Source organism: Salvia splendens, chromosome 13 (genome assembly GCF_004379255.2).
Source record: "Salvia splendens isolate huo1 chromosome 13, SspV2, whole genome shotgun sequence".
NCBI lineage: Eukaryota > Viridiplantae > Streptophyta > Magnoliopsida > Lamiales > Lamiaceae > Salvia > Salvia splendens.
The window spans coordinates 34,347,482-34,359,410 of NC_056044.1; the positions used below are offsets into that span (position 1 = coordinate 34,347,482).

General features: G+C 35.8%; 1 protein-coding gene and 1 pseudogene across 1 annotated transcript; one reads left to right on the forward strand and one right to left on the reverse strand.

Annotated features, from left to right (window-relative positions):
- Positions 1 to 430: 430 nt before the first annotated feature.
- Positions 431 to 4,289, forward strand: LOC121762049 (annotated as a pseudogene).
- Positions 4,290 to 6,034: 1,745 nt separating this feature from the next.
- LOC121761241 (ankyrin-1-like) lies at positions 6,035 to 7,910 on the reverse strand. Its single transcript, XM_042156872.1, has 2 exons — positions 7,371 to 7,910; positions 6,035 to 6,804 (listed from the first exon to the last, which is right to left on the reverse strand). Exons 1-2 carry the CDS (start codon positions 7,860 to 7,862, stop codon positions 6,136 to 6,138), a joined length of 1,161 nt encoding a protein of 386 aa, XP_042012806.1. The 5' UTR covers positions 7,863 to 7,910; the 3' UTR covers positions 6,035 to 6,135.
- Between the last annotated feature and the right edge of the window lie 4,019 nt (positions 7,911 to 11,929).

An 11,929-nucleotide genomic window follows, 5' to 3' on the forward strand; every position in this document is an offset into this window, starting at 1 on the left:
TTTCTTTTCCTTTCTCTTACTTTACCAATTATTCTCACTTACTTTACCAATTGTGCATTAATGTCCGTACCATTTCAAATGTTTCTATTTTTTGAATACGGAGGGAGTAGTATTTACTAAATTTCATCAAACTCTAGTTCGAACAAAATTTCTAGCTCTAGGTACTTCAACAATAAAACTACCAGAGCAAAAGAACACTTTTATTAATATGTAGTATTTAAAAATTCAAAGTCTTATATCATAATCAAACTATTTAACGGATCAAATGATGCCATACTCAATATAATTTTCCCCTTCTTAAATAACAAAAAATAATCAAAGTATAAATACGTCAACTTTTCAATATCCATGAAAGCGATTGTTTAAAAAGACTTGTTTTAATCCAGTATTACAACATTTCTTCAATTGCATTATTTTCTACGATGCACTAAAGTCAAAATACCAATTTTCCTCCTTCAATATCTTCGCCAAAATAATTCCAAACGTGCGAAAAAGGAAAGATATTTTGCCCTTTTGTTGTTTACTGGAGTACAAGTTAACTGAACTCCACACACACCATCTCTTCTCTTCCCACATTTTTGGACTGAAATCCCACATTCTCTCTCTCTGTGCGTGTGTGTGTGTGTGTGTGTGAAGTTTGATGAATTTCAACCAACTGATCTTCTCCTCTCCCCATCAATCAAGAATTTGCAGAAGCTCAAGTCCAAAATGGCAGAGACATCATCAGCAAGAGACAAATTTCTCTAAATTAAGGTATTAAGATGTTGTGATTCAATTGTTTTTTGATGTTTCAATAATACATTTTCTAATTTTTGTGTGTGTTTATTTCAGAGAAATTTCCTCTTTCAACAGTGCCCTGTTTGGGTGTGGCTTCAGCTACCCTAAGCTGGAATGCCAAAAACAACCATATATTAGGAAATTTGCAGAGGTGAAAAACAAGAAACTTGTGATAGCTAAATTGGGAAATGTTCCTGTGAAGATTAGCAGGAAAAAGGGCAGTATTGCTGGTGCAGTTGCTCTAATTATTGGGACAAGCATTGGCACTGGCATTCTTGCTCTTCCAAAGAAGACTTCCCCTGCAGTAACCCTCTCTCTCTCTAGATTTGCTTAGAAATGAAACAAGATTATATGTGGAATTGAAGTCATTAACTTTTCTATGATGAAAGTTGGGGTGTGAAAAAGATTCAATTTTGTGCATATAATTCTTGCAATTCCACTTTTTATTATTAATGTAGAATGTGTTTCTTCTTCTATTTTCTCGAGCTTTAATACGTTATCACGTTGGCATTGATGATGTCTTTTTATACACGTCGAATGAAATAATAATTTAAGAAGAATGACTGGAGAAAAAAAGGTGAGTTTTGCTTCAAGATGTGTTAAAAGAAAAAGAAAAGTTGAAACAAACAATTTATTGGGTTATGACCAAAATGAGTTTTCTTGAGAATGAAATTAATAGACTTTGTTAGAGATAGATTTTCTGAGAAATATATTAAATATAGTTCTAATAGCTAGCTAAATATTGCTTGCTTGCTTCTGATCTAATTTTTGTAGGGGATAGTTCCAAGTTCAATAACAATGACTTTGTGTTGGGCATTTCTGTTGATAGAAGCCCTCTTGCTAGTCGAGATCAACGTTGCTTTACAGAGGAAGAAGAAGGGAAAAGCACAAAGTGATGAGCTCGAGGCGATGTCTATCCATGGCTCAAGAGACTCTAGGAGAATGGGGTGGAGCTCTAGCCTCTTTGCTGTATATGTTCTTAGGCTACACTTACGTGGTAGCTAATTGTTCAAAATCGGGCGAGATCCTTCATCAGCTAACTGATTTCCCAGTGTCGTTTTGTGGATTCCTCTTCACTTTCTCGTTCACCATTCTCGTTTGCGTGGGAGGCACTCGAGCCACAGATCAAGTTAACCAGTGGCTCACTGCATCCATGATAGGTTTCTTTCGGAACTAGTACTATTGTTTGATCCTAATTGGGTGTGGTCCCCACGTTAGGGCGTTCTCACGGTAGACCACCTCTCGGTGTTGAGGCTAATCATGTTTGATTTTGTTTTTTGTTGATGTTGATATTTGCAATTGGGAAAAATAGGCCTTCTTGTGGCAATAGAGGCTTTTGCTCTTCTGTTTGGAGGGTGGTCTGGATTTAAAGCCGGGGGCGGAGATTGGGGGAAAGTTCCGGCCACTCTTCCAGTCATGGTGTTTGCTTTAGTTTACCATGACATAACTCCGGGTGGGTAATGCTCGGGGTTCCGATATCTTTTTGGCACATTATAAGATGATGATTTCTGAGTAAACTCTGTTCTTGTTTACTTTGTTTGTTTACAGTTCTATGTGCTTATCTCGAAGGGGATCTTGCACGCATCCGTGCTTCAGTCGTTCTAGGCAGCGTGGTACCATTGCTGACATTGCTCGTTTGGGATGCTATCGCGCTAGGCCTCTCCAACGGGGCAGACAACGTGTCTGATCCCGTTGAATTGCTTCTAAGGTTAGCTAATCGTTTCGTCTTCCTCTGCTTGTTCACCACTTCTATTAAAATTATCTCATCTCCAAAACAATCTACTGCATTGCATCGACTGAAACTTAACGTACCGAATTCATCCAGAGGGCTTTCGAGACTGAACTTAACAATGAATACCTCAATGAGTCTAGAATTCAATGCAAAAAGATTCACTCAAAAATTCCTAGTGGTTTGTGAGATGTACACATTTTCTCACAGTCTATCAAAACTTGACAGTTTGAGAAAGTTTGTTTCAAACAATTTGATACATATAGCAAAGGACTTCCTTAAATCCTCAAAAAATTACAGAAGGTTTATAGACTTATCATAGTTGTTTTTAAAATTGTTCTGTTTTTTACTCTGTGTTTCAATTTCTATTACAGTGTGAGATGGGAAGGAGTCCCATATATGGTCGAGGCGTTCGCTCTTCTAGCTGTCGGAACTTCCCAAATCGGCACCCTTCTGAGCTTCTCAGAGTTCTTCAAGGAGCAGTTAAACAATCTAGCCTCAGATTTTCCTCCTAAACAGCTTGTAGTTGTAGAGGTAGCCTCCATCTTCGTAGTCTAGACGTTTTCAATTCGAGGTAACTAATTCACTAACTGAGTGATTATGTGTAGAAACCGAGCTCGTTGTACTCCATTAATGGCTGGTGGGAGAAGAACAAGACAAGCATCACTGCGACAGCAATGGTAGTTGCGCCTTCACTTCTCGTGTCGAATGCACTCCCGGATGCGTTTTCTGCAGCCACAGATTTCGCTGTAAGTCTATAAAGGGTAAAATGCTTAAAAATATACGAACGTTCAAATTTTTCCTGAAAATACGCGAAGTTTACAACTTCCCCAATTTTTCCATGATTTATTTGAAATTACCTGAAACGAAACTGGCTGTCATATGCAACTATCTTTCGGCTAAAAAATTAAATGTCGCTTTATGAATACAGTACGATGCTGTTTAAACAATCGTATTGTATTCACAAAGCTACACCAAATTATTTCCAGATGCCAAGTAACGATTTGGAGAAATTCAAAGAAACTATAGAAAAATTAGATAACTTGTAAAATTTATAGTATCATTTTTGTTGGCAAATGAAATACACAAATGACTCACAACGATGTAAGGAGAGAACCGAAATCACTATATAAGTTTCATGGACTACTCTACTTATCAAATATAATAAAGGAGCTAAGTATGCAATTCTCCATAAAAAAAGTTGGGTTTCGGATTTTTTTCGAGTGAGTAGTGCTGAGCATGAGGTTGAACAGGGTGGATATTGCATGACGGTGTTGTATGGAGTTCTGCCTCCGGCAATGGCATGGGCGATGAAGCAGAAGAAACAAGGTGAGGAGACTGAGCAAACATCATTGTCTAAATCATATCCTGCCATTTTTGGTGTGGGATTGTTTTCTTGTGGGGTTGTGCTGCAACAGATCCTTCAAGATTTCTCATTTGTGCAACCGTGATACGCGCTATTTGTGGCTGTGTACAAGGTATCTCGATCTGTTCTTTTAGATGTCCGACCGAACATGAGATCTCGACTTATAAGGAGTTGGTAAGATTTATCTGTTGTTTGGTATGAATATGATATGTAGGAAGTTAGGGATTTCATGAATATGATATGTAAGAAGTTAGGGAGAGGATGATTTTAGGAATTTGATTGTGTAAATGTGTAATGTATAGTGTATAATGTATTTGGTATATGATGTAAATCTAAGTTCATATATGTAATGTGCTATTCTCTCCATAACACCTTAGTTAAGCGTTTCTTTTTAATACAAAGATTAATGTAATCTAATCACCAATTGACATATTCTAATCGAAAATCAGATGTGTCAAACTTTTCCACAATAATCTTTCCATCAATCCTCATCGTGATTTCTTTCTCTCAGACTCTAGTCTCTTGATACCAATTAATGGGCATAACACACACACAAAAGAGATGAACACAACTACATCAGAACTATTTACTCAGTTCGATAAAAAAACACACAAATAATCACAAATACAAAAGAGATGAACACAAGAATTTTCTACTCAATTCGATATGATGTGTACTACTTACGTCTCAAATTAAAGTTTTTGACTATAATTTTTGGATAAGGTTAACAATGATGTGTACTTACGTCTCAAATTATGTTATTAGAGTAATGCCCTTTTAAGTTTTCTGGGAAATGTTAGAGTTTTACGAATAGGAGTCCAATTTTTCCATTTTAGTCCGTCCACGAATAGGAGTCCCGGCCCACTTTTACCATAAATGGTAATAGGATCTCACCTTCCACTAACTCATCCCACTCACATTTCATTTAAAACTAATATATACAAATGAAACCTCTATTCCACAAACTTTTTTCCTCCCACTTTTCTTAACATTTCTTAAAACCTGTGCCGCCAAGAAATGAGACTCCTAGAGTTATTCGGATGACTCAGGTGTCAGGTGCTTAAATTTGTCTGCTTTTTGTACTGTAATTTATAACAAAGAGTGTGGTAGTATTTAGTGTGGCTGTGAGTTTTCCCAATGTTATTGGTTGAATCGTTTTATGGAAGACCAATGTTTTGCAAACAAGAATGAAATGAATTCATATGAATATGGAGAACATGATCAAGAGGGTATCATCTATTATGGACTCTATGAAGACAATGACCTTGTTCCAGAAATGGATAATGTTCTTCAATGACAACCACGGAAGCTTTGTTGTAGGTAGGAAGAATCAGGCTCCAATGTACCGTGCATGGGGCCGAGGTGGTTCTAAGATCGAAATCAATGGCATTTTCCGGCCCTCCTAGGTCGGCGGTGCAGTAGATCGACCCATCCGACCCAACCTAAACCTGCCACTGTCCTCAACATATTGAAGGCTTCGTTTCCTAGTTCATTGGCTTTCCTTCCAATATCACGTCTAAGCTGATAATACCATTCGATCAACGGGTTAGATTTTGATATACATGTGATGTGATATTTTTAATACTATTAAAGAAGATATACATTAGATTTTTTTTCTAGAATATATTCGTAGCTATGATATTTCATCAAGTTCTCGTTCTAAACAAATTTCTAGTTCTAGCCTTCTAGGTACTTCAAAAAAAAAAAAAAATAAAGGTATAAAACTCATGATACGCCATACTTAATGTCCCTCCTTGTTTTCAAAACAACAAAATATAATCAAAGTGTAAATACATCAACTTTTTTGTACCCTTTAAAACCATTGTTAACAAGTCTGAAATTTGAATTCGTCGCCTTGTCAAGCCTATCAATTTCAGAAAAGAGAGCTACTCTCTCTCTCTCCCCACTCCGCCATTAACCTCCCTCAATGGCGGATGCAAGATTTTTATAGTGGGGAGTCCAAACTACGGTTAATAATTGTTGCATATTTATAGTGTCAACGTCAGTAGAAACAATTCCGATACGAACAATATAACATACTTCCTCCGTCCGCGAATAGAAGTCTCATTTCTTTCTGCCACGGGTTTTTAGAAAAATGTTATGAAAAGTGGAAAATTAGTGTAATAAGGGTCTCACTTGTATATAACTCACAATCCACTATAAAAACTAGTACTATATAAAAAATGAGTCACACATTCTACTAACTTTCCTTTCAAATTCAACCCAATATATCTTCATCATTCAAATACTTGGCGTCCTCCTTTCAACGCCGTGTTACATTCACGAGATTTCTTATTGAGTCTTTCAAAAATGATACAATTGCATTAGGAGGAGTTATGATTGCATTTTCACGATAAAACTCATGAAAAATGCGAAAGAGTCGATCAATGATTGTAAGATGTGGATGCTGAAGTTTCAGTGTCTTCCACTTAGAGTACAAACTCGTTATAGTAAACCAGACAATTACTAACACAGAGATGCCTCCGAACCCAGCGGATACTACAGCAATAGTATGGCCAACTGTTTGTGTTTCCGCAGGATTTGTAATGATTACGGAAGCACCATAACTCACTCCAATAGATGCCATCGCCACCAGCGTTGCATACAATATGACCACAAAGAATATTTCTAATCTATTTGGCGCATTTATGGTCTGGAGAAAGATTACCAAGAGAGCTGAAACGAAAGCGGTGGTGTTAGCACGAGAGAAGAGTTTGTATAGTTTGGGATGAGATGATGCCATCACTGCTTTGCCGGCTCTGTGTGATGACGTGTCGTCCTGCCACACGCCCCCGGGGGGGCTGACTGCCGCGCTGAATGCCATCGCGGCTATCAGGCCCACCACTACCATGGCCATGCCGCTTATCTCTTTGGCCACCACGAAATGAGTTGATGGATGGATTGTGACGTTTTCAATCAAATATTTTGTCATCTGAGATTTGATACACTCATATTTTATTATAAAACAAATATATAAAAGTAGACCCCATATTTCAATAATTTTTCTACACACTTTCATACATAAAGTCAAACAATTGCTTAAAATCCGTGCCGGTCAAATATGTGACATTTAATGATGAACGGATCGAGTATATGACAAAGAATCATAGGTACCACCTCCAACAAAATTAATCTTAGCTTGAAACTAACGAGTTTATACAATTTTACCCTTTACTTTTTCAAAAGAATTCAACTTCTCCATATTAATATTTTGTAAGATAAAGGGCATTCGAGTAAATTAGTGAGTATGTGTTTATATGTGTATACAATCTACTATATCAACCAAACAACTTTTTTTTTGCCTCGATTCAATTTTTACCTAAAAACCAGCCATAATATTGTCAAAACAAATGAACAAACACCTATGTGGATTGATTGTCGTTGCAACTCAAGTTGAAATGCATGACTAAAGTATTCAGAAAAAGAAAAAAAAATTGGTTAGCTAATTCATGGAACTAATTAAACCATGAACTCAAACAAAAAAGAGATGGTACTTACTTCATCTTGATCGCATCTAACAGCCAAATCGTAGACTGTCTCCCCATCATCATCCTTCACTGGTACAAGACTTTCCAATTTCTCCACCAAAAACTTCAACGTCTGAACCTGACCATGTTTTGCGCACAAGTGCAACACAGTCTGACCGCGATGCAGTCTCTCCCTAGCAGGAGATAAGTCATGTTCAAGCAGAACCTCCAAGACCCCAACATGCCCTCTCATGGCTGCAATATGAACCGGGTTCATGCCTTGATCATCGACCCACCAACACATCTCATCGGGGGCTACGGTTAACAGCATTCTGGCAATCTCAACCTGCCCACTTGCAGCTGCAATGTGAAGGAGATTTCTTGAACGTGCAAATGAAACTTGATCAACAAGAGATGGATCTTGTTGCACAAGTGTTTGGAATGCTGCTATATCGCCCGTTGTTGCAGCATCATATAGTTTCTTTTTCCGTGATATCGTAACCATTGTTTCGCCGAACTCCATTTTCGCCTTTTTTTTACAGATAAGGTTGTGATTTCCAAACTCATGATGTATATATATTATTTTTATTTGTATATTTCACGCACACACAAAATAGTTAAGACAACCTGGCGTAAAGAAGACAAAAAATTCACTCTTCATTGGGGAATTTGTCTATAAGCCGACAATTATAGGATAAAAGCAAAGAGAAAATTCAAAGAGAAACAGGTGATTCTTTGCGTGAATACTTTGGTTGGTGTGCTATATTATTCTTTTTGTTTTTGTTTTTTATTTTTATTTTTTTTATATTATTATTATTCTTTTTGTTGAGATAAAAAGTTTTCTATGATAGTACGTTACCGAACCTGTGAGAACTTATCCCAAAAGTAACAATAGGCTTCTCTCTCAAGAGCCAGTGTACTTGTTAGACACAAGTCACAACTAGTTCTTATTGGTTACAATGAATAGGTCACCTATTTCACACAAGTGGACATGAGAATCGTAAATTGAGTTTTTTAAAGCTACTAGTTGAATACATAAATGTTTAGGGATTTGAATTTTCAATACCTGGCCATTCACAATTTAATCTATTAGTGTCAATTTTCAGGGGAAATTGTTTTTATTAATTGGCGAAATTTTTACTCCCTCCGTGTTATAGTATTGGAGGAATGCACGGATATTAAAAAAAGTGCACAATGTATTAAATAAAAGATACTCCCTAAGTCCCTGAAATTTTGTCACATTTTCCATTTTTGTGCATCCCACAAAATTTGTCACATTTCACTTTTTATCATTTTTAGTAGTAGATCTCACATTACACAAACCTAATTCCCTCTCATATTTCATTTACTCCCTCCGTCCGCGAATATGAGCACCGGTTCACTTTTACCATAAATAGTAATAAGGTCTCACATTCCACCAACTCATTCCACTCACATTTCATTTAAAATTTAGTATATACAAGTGAGGTTCGTATTCCATTAATTTTTTTCCACCCACTTTTCACAAACACCTTTACATAGTAGGTGACAGCCTGAAAATGTTTAACAAAGACCTGCATTAAGGTGTTGACCCATAAAAGAAGATGAATGCTTAGTTAAATGATTTAAATTATGAGAAATGAAAGAAAAAAAAAACTAATCTATTCACCCTGCGTAGCAAAGTCAACGGAAGCCATCACATCACTATCGGGAGGTGTATTAATGTACATCACAAACGGTGTAATTGTTTGGCAATATGGTGGGATCATCCACATTTATTTATGTCCAATTTTTTGTCTTCATATTACAATTGTTGACAACCGAACAGACCCTAATAGTAGGTGAGCCTTGTTAAAACACCCTGGCAATTTTTTTAAAAATGCGTGATTAATTTATTCAAATCAAAAGAGGAGCGACATAAAGAAATTTTCTTACTCTATTTTTTTGATGCAATCTAAAGAGTGATATATGTTCATTCACTTTTTGGTATAGTAAAGAGCATTAGCAAATGGGGCGTCCCTTAATGTTCATTCACTTTTTGGTATAGTAAGAGCATTAGCAAATGGGGCGCCCTAAGAGACGCCCTAAAGCCCGCCCTATGCATCACTACATCAACATTTTATCCTCATACCCTTCCACGTGCAGTGGGGCGCCCGAAGGGACGCCCTAAAGACCACCCTAAGCATTTTCTTTATTTGAATTAGTAAAACACTACAAAAATTGAAAAACAACTTCATTCCAATCATACAAGATAATCATCTTAAATCATCTTAAATTGATAATAGATAAAATAGGATTTACAATTAATAAAAATTCCTCACTTACCATTTCTTTACATTTTTTTGTAAAATTCATGTGAAGGAAATGTATGAAACTTAGTCCCGTCAAATCATGGCACATGAAAATCAAGGATTATATTACAAGTAATTACTACTACTCCATTTGTGAATAGTTTATGGTGCTCGTTCCAGTGGTTAAGGGACACAAGTTTCCATTTAAAGTAATGAGACGAAAAAAATGTCTGGAAAGTTGATGAATTCATCCAATCGATCGAATTTATATGAAATTATCTAAAATATCGAGACGAATGTATTTTTTTTCTTTAATTTTTTAAAGCTCGCAACTTTGTCAGCAGGCACTGTGCTTACAGCTTAGTTTAGTGAACAAAACAACTTAGTTTTCAAGATGTCTCAACTAGTGTTGTAGTCTAACGGTTAGTATAATTGTCTTCCAAGCAATAGACCTGGGTTCGACTCCTGGCAAACGCATTTTTAAATTTAATTATATCCTTGAAAAAAAAGGAAAACGCGTTGCATCGTGATCTATAGGGCGCGGACGATGGTGCGTCCGAGGCAATCGGGCGGCCTATCGTCCGCGCCATTGCGGATGCTCTAACAAGAAAAAATTGAGACAGTCATACTTTAATTTTTTTATTTTAATTATTAAAGTATCATTTTTTTAAATCTCATGCTTAAATAAGCGCATGTGAAAGAGAGTAAGTAATAGGTACTCCCTCCGTCCCAGTTTTCTTGACTGACACATGATTTTATGAGTTATTGGTGAATGTGTTTAATTGAAGAGAGAAAATGTGGGTGTAAGTATTTACATAGAGAGAGAAAGAGAGATGATTATTTTAATTGGAGTAAAAAAAGTGATTGGGTATATTAATTGGAGAGAGAAAGTTTCCATAAAAATATAAATCATCTTATTTGAGACAAATTAAAAAGGAAACGTGTCATCTTATCTTAAGTGGGCCGAATATAGTAATAGTTGAGGCAAAAAAGAAGGGGCATGGGTGGAATGTTGCTACTACATCTCCCATTGTTGCAGTATCATATAGTTTAATTTTTGGTGTTTCTGCAACAACAGCTTTGGGCGGCTCCATTTTCGCCTCTTTTATTTTTACATATAAGCTTGTGATTTCCTAACGCATGATGTATATATATTATTTTTTATTTGATTTCCTAGTAGCGACAATAGTAGGAATTAGGATACAAGCAAAAGTGAAAAGTCAAAAAGAACAAAGGAAAAGAAAAAGGAGATTCTTTGAGTGAATATTATTATTCTTTATTGAGATGGGAAGTTTTGTATGATTTCATATTACGTACCAAATGAGAGAACTTATTACAAAAAGTAAGATTCGACCCTCTTCAGTCTTAAGAGCAAATGTACTTGTTGGTCACGACCACCAGTCCAAAATATACCGGTATATCATACTTCTGCGGTATACCGAACTGCGGTACGACATACCGTTCTACCTATTATACCGGTTAAAAATATATTATACCCAAAATATTCAATATCGTTTAAGTTTGATTCTTTTTTATTTTTGTATAATAGAGAATTCTATTTTTAAATTTTAGTATATCAAACGGTATACCGGTATATCACGGTATATCGAAGCGTCGGTATATATCGACGATTCGGTATACCGCGGTATAGGAAATCTAATACAGTTAACGTACCGAAAACTACGGTATACGAAAAATCGGTATTTTCAGTATTTTTTTGGTACGGTAAGTCCGATATTCCGGTATAATTCCCCACCCCTACATGTGGTCCACCTACACAGAAAAGAGAGAGACAATGTCCTAATATTTGTGGGACAAACTATTACTACAAAGATATACAGATTATTAATTTTAATAATCAAATATTGCAGGTTTCATGTCAAACACAACCCTGTTTATAAATATTCAGCATATATTAAAAAATAAATAAAGAGGGGATAAATTTACTACTTCGGTCTTTAACTATTGCATGGAAAAATGAATAAGTAAAAAATGTGCTAAAATAAGGGTAAATTTATTAAATGGTTTTATTGGGCATTTCCAAGAATTTTACAAGTCTCCCAAACTATAAAATTTTTCTTTTAAGTAATGTCCACGCTATATATTGAGAAATCTGTTTATTTTATGTTACGATCCTCATATCTTAGGTTTACCCAAATATTTAGTCATCTTTTAATTTCCCATATATTTCCATATATTATTTTCTTGTTCGGTAAGTTAGGGTTTAGTATTATAAATAGGGAAGAATGTAATTATTTTATCAGGAAATCAATCTATGAAATTAACGTGAATTTGGCTCAAATATTTGTGCTTCAAGAAA